General features: G+C 45.1%; 1 protein-coding gene and 1 long non-coding RNA gene across 16 annotated transcripts in view; one reads left to right on the top strand and one right to left on the bottom strand.

Moving 5' to 3' along the window:
• The window catches only part of LOC120398031, a 32,647-nt gene that overhangs the window by 5,514 nt on the left and 11,952 nt on the right, over positions 1 to 15,181 (bottom strand). The gene's annotated exons all lie outside the window — the stretch shown is intronic.
• The window catches only part of PPP1R42 (protein phosphatase 1 regulatory subunit 42), a 54,000-nt gene that overhangs the window by 37,533 nt on the left and 1,286 nt on the right, over positions 1 to 15,181 (top strand). For 3 of the 15 annotated variants that reach the window (XM_039524942.1, XM_039524952.1, XM_039524946.1), the window contains one exon: positions 10,816 to 10,868. The exons of 7 other annotated variants lie outside the window; for them this stretch is intronic. In XM_039524942.1, the coding sequence (XP_039380876.1) occupies positions 10,816 to 10,833 (18 nt within the window). In that variant the 3' untranslated portion in view covers positions 10,834 to 10,868. Of the gene's footprint in view, positions 1 to 8,169; positions 8,895 to 8,967; positions 9,022 to 10,815; positions 10,869 to 14,973; positions 15,027 to 15,181 lie in introns of those variants that run through there. 5 more of the 15 variants (XM_039524947.1, XM_039524951.1, XM_039524940.1 and 2 more) reach the window with 5 other exon arrangements.

The raw sequence follows: 15,181 nt of genomic DNA, 5'->3' as shown, positions 1-15,181 counted from the left end.
ATGCCATCATTGCTGCCAAAGAAATGGGAGAAGACTTAGGAGTTGAGCCTGTCTTCAAGGAAACTCATATTCATTGGAAGAAAAGACACTTTGGTTATGAGGGCATAGATGAGATGATGGAAAGCTTGGAAGAAAAATTCAAGAGTGAGGTTTTTTTGCTTGCTTGTTGATACTGCTTGAATGCTCATCAAAGAAGAGTTTGGATAAATGAAGCACCACGAAAAGACTTGGGGGGGAGGGTTGTATGACTCTAGTAAGCTCCCAGTGGACAAGAAAACAATCTTGAACAATTGTACGAACCTTCAACAGATGCTGACACATGGAGAATGTTTGGGCATCAGTGATAAAGACCTTTATGTGGAATTAGACAACACTCTTCACATTTTGCAACATGGGAAGTACTCTCCACGCCAAGTTCTCCAATTCATTCATGATGCGGAGCTGAAGGACACTTTTCCTAATGTATGGATAGCTTTGAGGATTCTGCTCATGCTTCCAGTCACAGTCGTGAGTGGTGAGTGCAGTTTTTTAAGCTCAGGCTCATTAAAACATATCTTTAATCGATGATGGCTGACAAGAGACTGACATCGCTTGCTATTTTATCATTTGAAAATGCCTTTGGAAAGCCTTGGATCTCTCTGATGCTGTGAGGACAAAGGCGAGAAAAGTGACTTTTTGAACTAAAGGACTAGAGTTAACATTCTAAGGCTGTCACCTACTGTAACACTATTTAATACTGGTCCATCCAATGTGGATACACAGTTCAGTTTCTTGATATTAATACATTTCAGTTATTCTTAAAATTAAAAAGTTTCTATAAGCTTAGAGGAAACAAATTTTTAATTTGCTTATATATGGTATGAATAAATACAGATTTACAGATCCTAGCATGCAAATTTATCGTCTTATATGACAAAGATAAATCATGCATGCAAATCATGCATCAAAGTCATGAAATTGGCTACAAGTACATTAAAAATGAGATATTCAAAGGTTTAATAAATGGAGGGAGGGAAGCGCAGAAGATGCTCCTTGCCCGAGGTGCCCTTTGGTCTAGGGCCAGCCCTTGGGAGTCTGACAGCTGGGCTGCAAATGTCTTGAAGGATGACAGAAAAATGAAGATAACCTTTTGGCTGCCACAAGTGCTTACATCAAAGGGCAACAGCCTAGCGTGGGAAAGCCATAAGCAGGACCGGCTGAATCTGCCACAGACCAAGGAGCGGCTCGTGAAACCATTCTGGGCACTCGTCCTCCTGCAGTGCAGATTTCATCATCCCTCTGCCTCCCTTCCCTCACTGGGCAATTTTGTCTCCTTTCCATAGCCCCAGGGGAAGCCCGAAATTTTGCACAGAGGAGTAAAGAAGGGAATCTCCCTCTCAGAAAGAATTTCCTTCCTGCGCTAGGGAGCAGCTCTTGGATTTGGCATGAAAAGTGCCTTTACCTCAGATCCTGCCAGCTTTTTGTGTCTGCTCCTCACAGTTTGGACTGCAATATTACAGCAAAAGCAACTGGAAAAAGTCTAAGCCTGAAAAGGGGAGAGACCAGTCTTCCCACAATGCAAATTCTAATACTAGAAACAGTGCCTGACTATGGGCAGTAAACTTCTGACCTAGTGGGAGACTATTAAAATTAAAAAACAAATGGCCTCTCTCCATATTAGACAGACGGGTCCTGGATATGCATCATAGAATTTTCAAAGATACCAAATCATTGTTTTTGCCCTTCTTGAATACCCTCAAATCCCCAAAAGATTTGAAAAATGCTAAAGGCCATAGATCAGATTTTTCAAATAGGCATGATAGAGAGAGATCGTGAGGCAGAGATGTTCTCTGGCTACTGCTCAGTCTTGTTTCTGGTACCCAAGAGTTCCAAGGAGGATAGCGTGGTGCTGGGCTTAAAACACCTGAACAAGTTCATGGGGGGGGGCAGATTCAGGATAGAGATTTTGAAGCCCATGGTGGCAACAATCTGCCTGGTGGATTACCTTACGTCAATCAATTTGAAGGAGACCTATCTTTGTGTACCAGTTCACCAGGTGCGCAGGAAATTTCTGCGATTCAGTCATGAGACCAATCATTTTCAGTACAAAGTGCTGCCTTTTGGACTGTCATCCGCACCTTGAGTATTTACAAAAGTCCTTGTTCTGATGGATTTTCTCAGACAGAAAGGATTACAAGTCTGTTCTTTCCTGGATGGCTTTCTAGTGAGAGCCTTATCAAAGGAGCGGTCCACTCAAGCAACTAAACATTGCAACATCAGGGATTTATAGTAAATTTTGGAAAGCGTCATCTTCAACCGCCTCAGCACCTATTTCATCTTGAAGTGTTGAGAGACACACAGGCCCACACAATATATCTGCCAGCCAAAAGATGGGATAAGATGAGATCAGCAATTACTCTCCTGAGGAGGTGCCCAGTGATGTTGACAGACAGCCCAATAGGTGTTCTAGGAATGATCATGTCCTGCATAGGGAGAGTGCCTTGGGTAAGAAAACATATGAGGACTCTCCAGTTTCCTTCTGTTCCTTCCCTGCCATTTTCTGATATTTCCATCTTGAAAAGTGAATGTTCCATCATTTCTGTTGAAATTCCTGGATTGGTGGATGAGTCTAGAGAGATTCCCTGAAGGGATGACCATGGTGGAGCCAGAGAGGTCTGTCATAACAACAGATGCCAGTTTGGAAGGATAGGAAGCATTTTCCAAGAAGTTGTGGATCCAGAGACATGGTCCTCAGAACAAAAGAAAACCATAAATTTTCTATGCTCTTAAACAACTGACCTCAGCACTGCAGAATGGTTATATTCTGGTAATTACGGGCAGTACATCTATGATGGCATATTTAAGCTATGAGAAGTATGTGTTCAGGGATCTACAAAAGGAAGCAGCATCATTGATGCAGTGGGTGGAGGCCTATATATGGTCTGTCAGGGTCTTGTGTATCAATGACACCAGCAGTGTGAAGGCTGACTGGCTGAGCAAAAGGAAAATCGATCAGATGAAATGGAGTCTTCACAAGAAATGCTTCCAGTTGATCATCAAAAATTTTGAAGTTCCAATCCTGGATCATTTTGCATTCAAGGCAAACCAGAAGGGTCACCAATACTTTGCAAACAAAAGGAAGCCAGGAGCCTTAGGCATAGATGCTCTGTCACTTAAGTGGCCAAATGGACTTACTTTATGCTTTCCCCCAGTACCCATCTGTGACGTTCCCCTGGTGTTATCTGGTCCGGTGATCTGCTAGGTCACTCCAATCCTCAACTCTGGGAGCCAGCCTTACCCTGCTCTGCTGTGAGAACCTCCACTCCTGGGCTGTTCACTCACAGACTCTAGCATGTAAGCTGCTCTCAGCTACGTGAGTGAGCACTTTTGGCCACCCGCTGCTTGGATTGTGCAACCGAATTACACTAGCCAATAACTCCAGTCCCAGACACAACCCTAGGAACCTCCGTCTTGCAGGGTCCAGTTATGCCCGCTGGACGCTGCAAGCTTATGTGAGTTGGTCAGTATAACAAAGAAATTGACATATACTAGGCTTGTTGTCCCAAGGGGAGTCTTTGACATGCTTCAAACCAAACACACTGCTTCAGCTAGAATAAAGAAACACATTTATTAATGACAAAAGATAGATTTTAAGTGATTATAAGTCAAAGCACAAGAAGTCAGATTTGGTCAAATGAAATAAAAGCAAAACGCATTCTAAGCTGATCTTAACACTTTCAGTGCCTTTACAAACTTAGATGCTTCTGAGTAGAGGCTGGCTGGTTGCCCTTCAGCCAGGCTCTCCCCTTTGATCAGTGCTTCAGTTGCTTGGTGGTGGTGTCTGTAGATGGAGGTGGAAGAGAAAGAGAGCATGGCAAATGTCTCTCTCCCTTTTATCATGTCCTTTCTTCCCTCTTGGCTTTGCCCCCTCACCTTCAGAGTCAGGTGAGCATTACCTCATCGTAGTCCCAAAGTGATCGAGGGAAGGGGGGTGACTCACTCGACAGTCCAATAGATCCTTTGTTGCTGCTTAGGCCAGTGTCCTTTGTTCCTGTGAGGCTGAGCTGGGTTTGTCCCATACATGCCCTGATGAGGTGTGAACTGCCCCCCTGCTCCTGGAGAGTTTTGCTTGGGCTTGTTTTAAGCCATGAGGACACATTTTCAGCCTCATAACTATACACATGAAATTACAACCTATAACATTACTATAACAACAATGTTCAGTGCATCGTGGACTTTCCAAAGACATACGACATGACAAACTTTGCATTGGATACCACACAATCATAAGGATGAACATGGAGGTGCAGGGTGTTCCCCCGAGGTACAGAGCGTCACACCTCCCCCCTTAGTTTACAGCAAGAGGGTTAGTCACTGACTAGCTTGAAGGCTGTTTGTGTTATAGTTCTCTTGGCACCAAGCTATCAAGGCCATGAGGCCTCATGCTTCAGTTTCCCCAGTCACATACAGCAAACCAGGTTTGTTATGGTTTCTCTGCTGTGATCAGCTTTAAATCTGTTTACAGGTATTAACTGAAAACTAGCATTACCATAAGGTTTAATATCAGTAACAAAATTCTTATCCCAAAACTTAGCATTATTACCAAAAAAAATTATCACAGATAGGTGTTTACAAGTATCTTTATGATACCACGCCCTCTGTTCAGATAGTGTAGTTTGAAGTTAGTTTGTTCGTTACCCATGTGTCCTTTGACTCTCTCCTGTAACCAGTCACTGGCTTTTCTTTCCCTCCAGTGTTCCCCTCTGCATGGGCTCTTAAATGTAATCATGTTTCTGGAATTTTGGTATCTCAGGGTCTGGCAAGATAAGGATCCAGGGGGATCCTGCACATTGGCTGGCCCTTTGGGGAGCAGTCTCCCAACCCCAGGGCTGTACATATGCAGAAAATCCAGCTTCCCTTTTGGGGTTACCCTGTGTTTCCCTCTCCCAACACTGAGTCCTTCCCTGCCCCCTAGAGGGCTGTGATTTGTGCTCTCTGGGCTAGGTGTATTTATCCTTTGATCAGATGCACCTTTTGCCAGCAGCTTTTCCATAATTACTCCCTGTCTCTCACCAGCCTGGGGGAAAACACCCCCCTGTCTGTCAGTTGGGTCATCTGTATTCTGGCAAACTACCACCTGGCAATTTCCTGGTCCCAACTCCTCTGTTATCACAGGCATTGGAGCTGCATCTTGATTTAAAGAGAGACAGTTACGTTCCAAAAATTCATCAGAAATGTCATTCTGACAAACTGAGAGCTGGATTGGGGTACCCTCCACTATCCTTTTCTCTGTCCCTGAGAAGTCAGCTGTGTGACTGCTCCCCTCCAGGAGGTCAGTTACACAGTTCCTTCTCAAAACCTGGGTCACAGGCTGAGTGCCTGGATGCACCAATGCTGACTCAGCCATTCTGTCCTGGGCATCCTCTCCCAAGTGACTAGTGAGGAGACATTCCTGTACCCCCACTATTCCTTCCCCAGTTTCCTCCTCTGGGCTCCCTCCTAAGACACATTTCTCTGTGCTCCCTAGGAAGGGTTCTGTCCCTTGTTCACCTGCAAAACTCTGCCAGCTAACAACTGGGACAGTTTTCTTAATCACTGACAACAACTCTTCTGCCCCTGCGCCAAACTACAGAGCGTCACACCATCATGATCAGGTAATAGAGAAAATCAGAAAGGAAGAAGCAGAAATTATCTTTGTGACCTCCTATTGTCCCTGGAGGCCTTAGTTTCCCAACCCTTCTACAGTCGTGTAGTAGAGCCAGAATGCACCGGAAGTACAATCCAGCTCCACTATACCACTGTGCCCTTCCCTCTGCAGTGTAGGGGTAGGGTTAGAAAGCAGCAGGGGGCAGGGTTAGAAGGTGAGACTGGCAGGGAGATGCTGCAGTTTAAGATTACACCACTGCTTGTGAACATGTCAGTGGAGCCATCATTGTTCTTCAATCCAGGGCCAGATTTATTATCCAGTGGTCCAGTTCTTCACAAAGATTTAATCAAGTTAAATCTAGAAACCTGGTATTTGAAAGAAAGTTTCTAGAATGAAAGGATTACTCTGCTGGGCTCATTGAAATGCTATTAGCATATAGGAGAAAATCAACAACAAAGCTTACTCAAGGATCTGGTCTAAATTCTAAGTTTGGCGTAGACAGAGACATATTTAGCTTTAAGTAGCCAAAGTGTTTTGTGTTCTAGAGTTTTTACAAGATGGTTTTGTTATCAGGTTGCAGACTAATACCTTAAAAGTATGTGGTTTTGCACTGTCTGCAATTTTGAATATATCTAGAAAATCTTCCATTTTCCACCAAAGGGACATACAGTATTTGACTATCAAAAATGACCTTTTTGATCACTATCACTTTGGCAAGAAGAGTGTCAGAACTGGGAACTCTGTCAGTTGATCCATCCTGCTGCATCTTTCACAGAGATCAAGCGGTTTGAAGAATGGGTCCCATCTTTATTCTAGTGGGGCACCAGATTTCACTCAGTAGGAGTGATGGCGGTCTCATGGGCTGAGAAAGCAATGAAATCTGTAAAGCTGCAACTTGGGCATAGATACACTTACCAAGTTTTACAAGATAGATACTCAGCCTTCAGCCAGTGCAGCCTTTGGCAGACAGGTCCTGCATGCTGTAGTGATTCCTTAGAACAGGGGTTGGCAACCTATGGCACGCGTGCCAAAGGTGGCATGCAAGCCAATTTTTGATGGCACGCAGGGCAGGCTTAGCTGCTCAGCCCGCCGCTGCTCTGGGGTTCCCACTGCTGGCCCCTTGCCAGCCAGGATCCCGCCGCCGGTCCCACTCAGCACCCGCTGCTGGCCTGGGGGAAGGAACCCCAGGCTGGCAGTGGGATGAGACCCCGGCTGGCAGAAGCCGGCGGCTGAAACCCCAGAATGGGGCTGGCGGAGACGCTCAGCCCACCCCTGAAACCCCAGAGCTGGGTGGGCTGACCCGCTCAGCCCGCTGCCGCTCTGGGGTTCCGGCTGCTGGCCCCTTACCAGTCAGGGTCCCCGCCACAGCCCCACTCACCTTGCTTCCAATGCAGACCCCCTGCCAGACAGGGTCCAGGCTTCCGGCCCTGCTTAACCCTACCAGCCACCAGCTCCACTCACCTCAGCTGCCAATCTGGGGTTCCAGCCGCTGACCTCCTGCCAGCCAGTTATCAACTTATAACTCAAAAGCCTGTGTGCAGCTTAAAGTATCTAAATACCTGCCACCAGACATTGGAAAACTCAGCAAGGAAAAGCAAGGGCAAGGATCACACTAAACTAATAAGATCTGCATTTTAATTTAATTTTAAATAAAGCTTCTGAAACATTTTGAAAACCTTGTTTACTTTACATATAACAGTAGTTTGGTTATATATTATAGACTTATAGAGAGACCTTCTAAAAACGTTAAAATGTATTACCGGCACACAAAGCCTTAAATTAGAGTGTATACATGAAGACTCAGCACACCACTGCTGAAAGGTTGCTGACCCCTGCCTTAGAGTAAGGGAATCCTTTTTCTCTGTGACATTATTTAGTACCCTCCCTCACAGGCACCAACTTTTCAAACTACCGGAGGATGCTCGACCCCCAGCTCTGCCCCAGTCCCTGCCCCCAACTCCACCTCTACTCTCAAGGCCCACCCTGCCTCTTCCCACCCCACCCCTACCCCACCTCTTCCCACCCCTGCTCCATCCCCTCCCCACTTCTTCCAGCCCAGTTCCGCCTCCTCCTCTGAGAGCGCCACATCCCCACTCCTCCCTCTGCCAGCCTCCCTGAATGCCACAAAACAGCTGTTTGTGGCAGGTGGGAGATGTGGGGAGGGAGGAGGAGGCGCTGATCTGTGGGGCCTGCCGGTGGGCAGGAGGCACTGGGGGGGGGGTGAGAGCTGATGTGGAGGCTCCCGGTATGTGCCCCGCACCCACCATTTTTTCCCCATGGGTGCTCCAGCACCTATGCCCTCCCTTGGAATTTTGTCACTGCTGAGAAAATCCCACACTGAGAATCTGTGGACCTACGCCTGAGAGAGAATGGCAGAATTTGTGGTTGCTTACCTGAAAATGTTCCTTTCTTCAAAGGCATAGGTCCACAGATGTACCCCTCTCAGAAAAAGTGAGATCTGTTTAACTTATGCTTAAAATTCTCAGCAGTAGTTAAATGTTTCTTGTTCATCATCTTCTCACGTTGAGTATTATTTTTGCAAGGTGCTGATGCAGGACAAGAGATTCATTTTTTGTCTCACAGCCCAGAAGGGCTAGTTTTGGAAGCATCTCAAAACTGAGAGGGTTTCCGGAATTTGGGAACTCGTCCCTCATCAGCCATCCAATCAGCTTTGATTCTGCCCCCTACAGCTACAGACAGATGACAACCCCACACTGAGGATCTGTGTGCCTGTCCCTTTGAAGAAGGGAAAATTTCCAAGTAAGCAACCACAGATTCTCCTATTGCAACACCTCACTCATGTATCTGCCCTCTCGCTCTTTTAAGAAAACTGCAGTATCTCATCGAAACAATAGTTTTGTGCCAAGATTGCTACTAACCTTGCAAATACAAAGACCATTCCATTTTGGGTGCTATGCATAGGCAGATGGAATTTAATACTTAATCACTGACTTGATGCAAATCCTGATCACCTTACTCACATTCAATTGAAGCCAATGAGTCATGTGAATAAGATGAGGATTTGTCCACATTTTAAAATAAAATATTTAATAAAAGAATATAAACAAGAAAAAGATAAACCAGAAGAATTTACCTTCTCAGAACTATGCTGAGGAATTATATAATCAGAAGTCCACATGTATTCCATTATTAGACCCAAGGGCTTGGGTCATGGGCAAGTCATCCCCATGCAGAAAGTGAGCATACTGAACAAATATATTTATTGTTTAATTGAAATTCAGTATCAGATCAAACTCAATCAATGAACATTAATGCTATTTTATGTGTTTGTCACTGTAAATTATTCTGACAGATGTTTCCTCTCTTTTCATACATTCTAGGTCATGTTTGACTCTTCATATCTTAAAAATACATGTTAAATATCTTTTTAAAACTACATATAAGATCTACTGAGGATTGTGCATAGCTTGAACAATGAAAAAGCTAATTATTGCTTGATTACTTAAATATGTCACTGAATGAGCAATGAACATTAAATGAATAATCTATCTTTTTTGTTAATGTAAAAATAATAGCAATTTTGCATTGGTTAAAATGTTAGTTTTAAGTATGCATAAAGAAATGTGTGTATTGGGGGATGTAATTCAAAGAAAATAAATCATTTAAGTATTCTAAAGATTCCTATTACCTCCCAATGGGATACAGCACTATTAATTTTCCCTGAGTAGAGAAGTTGTTGAAATTCTGATGTTGTAAAATTAAACTGTAAATATCAGTTTCAGCCCACATTTTCTTGCTAGTAGAGTCAATATTTTATAGGTTTGCTATCCAGAAGGTGTGCAGAAAGCCCTGTTTTGCCTATGTAATATGTGTTTATATAACTGGGAATAATGGCAATACCTTTAAGTGATGTAAGTATCAGGAAATAAGTGGTGAAAACCCTAGTGTCTGCCCTTGCACCTATGCAAAATCAGCTCTCCTAGCAACCAGCCATTTCCTGGATGCCTAGTCCAAGAGTTGGAAGTATTTGGGGTGATCAGTTTTACTTCCACATCCCCTCAGCTATTAGTCACATGCTCCTTGTCAGACTCAATTGCATACCTGCAAATGCCTTTGAATTGTATTGTCTGTTCTGTGTATTGTGGTTCTTTGTAATCCCCAGTATGAAATAAACTAAACATATGTATGATCACATACAATTATATAACATGTTTAAACATGTTTTCAGTTTATTATCTCCAGGTGGCTCATATAGTACAATACACACAATGCATATCCTAGAACATTTTAATTGATAATGAGGTTATATTAATTATGCATCCAAAGCATGATCTTTGCAGTCACACTTTCATTTAATGTTAACGAATAGAATTAACTGAAAGAAAACTTGGTTAATGTAGATTTACAATGTCTGGTGGTATCTCATACCTTTCCAGAATGTTGAGTTCAGCAAGACTCAAACCTCTGAAAACCAGGAAATACACAGTTGAGGTACACAGCAAAGCTACCTTAACTCAGGCCCCCTGGAGCTGGCGGTAGCCACTGGGAATTATCTACATGCACTCCAGCTGGATTCATTGTGTTAGGTGCAGTTGTATTGAATGGTGGAAGAAATAGTTGGAGCAGCTTGGCAAAGCTGTGATTGTGATATAAGGAAATATGAGCAGTCCTGCCCCTCTCAGGAGGGGTGGGTCTGAGCCCTTCTCTCAATCCCATGTCTTCCTGCCACCCCTGGAGGAGAGAGATGCATGTGTACTGTGACAGATACAATATGCCTCATTTCAGTCAGGAGTTCTTAGGATGTGTCAGTAGCAGTCCACAGGGCAGAGGGATTGTCAGCAGCTGGGTGGGCTGTAAGAGTGATCTGTAGGTTTAATGATGGCTAAGTGAAAGTAAACTGTTAAGTGGAATCCTGAGTGAAAGGTGAAGGGGTTGGTAAAAGGATTGTGAAATTTATCAAGTGTGGTGGTGTTTTTGTAGGCTGAGTGTTTGAGTACAGGGCAGGTATAAGTCGCTCCTGTTCTGTACTGTTCACCTAAGCACAAGTTTTGCCTTAGGAAAGAGAAGGTGCTAAGACACTGTCCCATTTGCTATTCCCTGAATGTTCTGCACTATCTGCAAAGGCAGAGGACGAGTATGTGTGTTATTGCTGTATTGGGGCATTACTCAGAGGATAGAGCTAAAGTTGCATTGGCATGTACCTTACCTCTTTATCTCCTGGTTTTCAGAGATTTGAGTTTTGCTGAATTTGATGTTCTGGAAGGGCACAAGATATCACCAGGTAACCTTAATTCTTCATTAAATAAGGAGGTTTTGTCTGTAGGTTTCCTAGTTTGTTTGTTTTGTTTTTTGTTGGTTTTTTTTAACAGAATGAGAAATATTTTTGGTAGGAGTAGAGTTCATTTAAGCAGTTGTAGTTATCACTTATGTTTGCAGTTGAGGTGCTACTATGGCTAGCTAAAGGTAAAGGATGTTATGTGATTCTTAAGTGGTCTTCCCCTCTCCTGCATACTTTGTCAGATTGGAATGGTGATAGTGGTCATGCTTTGAAATGTTTGGAGGGTGAATTGCTGACAGGGCAGGTCTGTGGTCCAAAATCTTGGCAGTTTTATTCCATGTTGGTTACAGTAACTTTAATCAATTGAGAGAAGACTGGTGTATGTCTCTCCTCCTCTTCCCCACCATCCCCTGCAATATATATTCCCCCACCAACATTTCCAACTAATCCCTTCCTTTCCCATCTCATTAAGTCAGTAGCACTTTAAAAGCCATTAGCATGTAAAAAGTTGTTCCTGGCTATCTGGTGGCCTCTGCTGCTGCATAATATACAACAGGCAGCTACTTACTGCAGGTTGCGCATTCCCTTGGTTACATAGCACAAGCAGTATGCCCAGCCAGGTCCAGTGCCTCCACTAGGCCCCCCCATCAGGTCCCCTCATCCATGCTTTGGCCAGGCCTCCATAGCCATGCCCCTGGTCCACTCAATTCCCCTCCCCCAGCTTCATTTCCCCCACACCACATGGGGTGACATGTACCTTAACTTTGTATTTCCTGGTTTTCAAATGGGAGAGCAGGCAGAAGGGCTCAGATTCCCCAGATCCAAGCCCTCTTCAGAAAAAGTAGAGGGCTCAGATGGGATAGGGCCCCCCAACTCATATGGGGGGAAGGGAGAGGGACTCAGACTCCTCTAGCAGGGCAGGGGACCCAGTTTCAGCACACACACAGGAGGGTAAAATGTGATGCTGATAGGATGCCTAATTCTCTGTATTGCTCTTACCAACCACCCTCAGCTAAACTAGTAAATGGACCATAAAAACTAATACTGTACTTAAGTGTTTATTGAGGGAACTGAATTGTTCATGACTATGAACAGTGACCTGTTCATCTTTACTTTACAAAAAAGTTTGAGATTCTGGACTTTACATGTGAAATCAAGAAAAGACTTTTATTTTAGACATTGAGCCCTTTCAGGAAGAATATATGCAACAAAGCACAGACACTTCTTAGCTGTATACCATTGCCCCTTTTGACCTGAGCAGCTAGTCAAAGTTTGGATCCCTGTGGATGTTCCCCTTGGGAGTAGAAATTGACAATGGAGTCTGGTATTTTCTTGGATGCAGTCTTGTTTATTTGCAACTGTGGCAGGGTAGACTAGGTCCGGATGCCCCTTGCTGGAGGCCTTGTTGCCCTATAACATCCTGCCCCAGAACAGAGAAGAGAGAAGTCCTCCAGACAGCCTAGAATGGCTGCAGAGGAGCGGCCCAGCAGAGGGGCTGATGGAGTAGCCAATCAGGGGCCAGAAGGGCCCTATATAAGGCAAGCAGCAGAGCAGAGAAATTCAGTTGCTGTGTGGAGCTCGATGAGGGAAAACTGGGTGCTTAGATGAACACCAGCAGGACCATGGACAGCTCACTGCAGAGAGCTCACCAGACAAAACCGAGCTCAGGGAAGACTGCCAAAGACCGGGTGCCTGGCTGGCCAGATAGAATAGCAGCAGGACCACGAAAAGGTCAGTACAGGGAGGCTGAGCCCAGAGAACTCAGCACAGAACCTGGCCAGACCTGAGGAGGGTACTGAGATGGGACCTGCTCGTCTGGTTGCTGACTGAGCTCAGAGAGGACTGCTGACAAGGACACCAACTGAGGGTATTGAGATGGGCCCTGATGGGATGGTTGAAGAAGGCAGTGCCTCTGGGTAGAAGTCTAAGAGGTATGGTCCTATACCAGAGCCGAGATAAGAACTTGGACTGTATACCCCAGAACTGGGGGCAGTGCATGCGGCTCCGCCAGAGGGCTGAGTCGCTGAAGACCTGCTAAGAGAACCATCAGCCGAGGCGGTGCTTGCAAGAGGCGGGTACCACACCAATATAAGAACTAAAACCAAAAGCAGGCTCACACCCAGTCAACCAAAGTGGGCTGCCCATGACAGGCAGGTGCCATCCTGAAAAGACTGTGATTGCAGGTATATCGGCCAGAGAAAAGGGGATGCTCATGAGAGGTGGATGTTGACCCCATTAGAGCAAGGAATATATAAAACCCTGTTTCTCCAAATGCAGGAGTAACCGAAACCAAAAGGAAATTGTTTCTTTGCTTACAGACCCAAGCCTCTTGAGCCAGCACCAGACTAGAAGCCCCCTCTCTAGCATCTTCAAAGGCAGGGGCACAATTGGGGGGGTGCAGGCCCCCCTTGACCCCTCACCAGAGCTGGAAATTTGGTCCAGATGCCCCTCCAAATTTGAATGGTGTTGCAATTCCATATGCCTGGTTCCCCCCAACCTTTGAAGTCCTTCTGGCACCCAGGACACTGGGCACTTGCAGACCCCATGGAGAAGCAGAGATGGGGGGCACCAGGAATCCTCAGTCCCCAGGAAGATGTGAGGATTGGATCTGGGCTTTTGGTGGTTCCTGGGGAAGCAGAGATGTGGAAGGATGATGGGGTTTGATGCTCCCAGAACCGCCTAGCCCCTGGTGGGGATGGTGCTTTTCAGCTTGATTGCCTCTCTGGATAAGAACTTGGGGCTGGATGTGGGGCGGGGAGACCAAGAGGCTGGGTGTGGGTGGGGAAAAGCTTGGAGCAGTGTGTGTGGGAGAGTGTGGGGCTAGGTGTGGGGCAGTGGTAGGGTCCCCTCCCCTAGAATTGCATGCAGCTTATCATAGAAGCAGCATGCCTGGGGCTCTGACCCGGAGCAGTCATTTGCCTCTTTGGTTTTTTGGTAGGTTTGCCTAAGCTCCTTAATTTTCACGCGGCACTGCTGTGGGTCCCTGTTGTAGCCTCTGTCCATCATGCCCTTGGAGATTTTTTCCAAATATTTTGGCATTTCATCTTTTGGAACAGAGTTCTGATAGCACGGATTAATCTCCTCAAACAGTGATCAGATCCAGTACCTTCTGTTCTGTCCATGCTGGAGCTCTTTTACAATTCTGGGACTGCATGGGCACCTGTGCTGATCAGCTTGCCATGCTGGCCAAACAGGAAATGAAATTCAAAAGTTCCCAAGGCTTTTACTGTGTATCTGGCTAGTGCTTCTGAGTTGAAAGTGCTGTCCAGAGCAATCACAATGGAGCACTCTGGGATAGCTCCCGGAGGCCAATAACGTCCAATTGCGTCCAGCCCTAATCTCCTCATTGGGGAGGAGTACAGAAATCGATTTTAAGAGCCCTTTAAGTTGACAAAAATGGCTTTGTCGTGTGGATGAGTGCAGGGTTAAATCGATCTAATGCTGCTAAATTCGACCTAAACTCATAATGTAGACCAGGGCTATGAGTGGGATCCACATGTACAAATACTCAAAAAAATGATACTTGCCTGGCAATAACAGTCCTTCTGCTAAAAGTTTTATCACTGTGGATCCCACGCACTGCCTTCCATCCCTGCTTTTTTTGAGTTTTCCTTAAACTGAGATTCTGAATTAGTGAGGGAACTTAGCTCTCGCTGTGGGTGCTCTACCGTTCATCCCATTGGTTGTGGGGAGGTGAGGACATGGAGGATGCAGGTGTGTCTCAACAGACACTGCTATTCAGAGATTCTGATCTTGTGCATGGATATCTAAAATAGGATCCACATGGACAAAACATCTTGAAGAACCATAGTTACTGTATGATAAGTAACAGCTTTTCTCTAAAATGTTTCTAGTGTATGTGATTGGACATGTCCATTACCAAATATTTTGCAAGTGTCTGTGTGTGTGTTGGAATTTGATCCAGCTGAGTGCATATTTCAATGAACCCCAGAGCTTGTTTCTAGAATGTAATATAAATTTATTTTAACAATGAGTAAGAATTGTATAGCTGTAAAGTGCTCTGAGTTCAGATGCATTAAAATGTTTTTTATAAAAGTAAGTTTAAAATACTGTCAGCTTCTGAGCACACCATGTGTTGTCCTTCAAGCTCTGATCTTTGGTGACATTGCTGCTTCAACTTTCTGATGCAGCAGGCTGCATTAGCAAGGGAGATAAGTGTCTGCGCTGAGACAGCTCTTCAGTGCTGGTGCCCTGGTTCACCCAGGAGTTGAGGTACCAGTGCCATGGGTAGCTGAGCGGCTCTGTGCCAAGGCATTGATTCTTGAAGGGCGACCAGGGAACAACACCAGGCAAGT

Source organism: Mauremys reevesii, linkage group 2 (assembly GCF_016161935.1).
Source record: "Mauremys reevesii isolate NIE-2019 linkage group 2, ASM1616193v1, whole genome shotgun sequence".
NCBI classification, from domain to species: Eukaryota; Metazoa; Chordata; order Testudines; family Geoemydidae; genus Mauremys; species Mauremys reevesii.
This window is presented reverse-complemented; position numbering and strand designations above follow the sequence as displayed.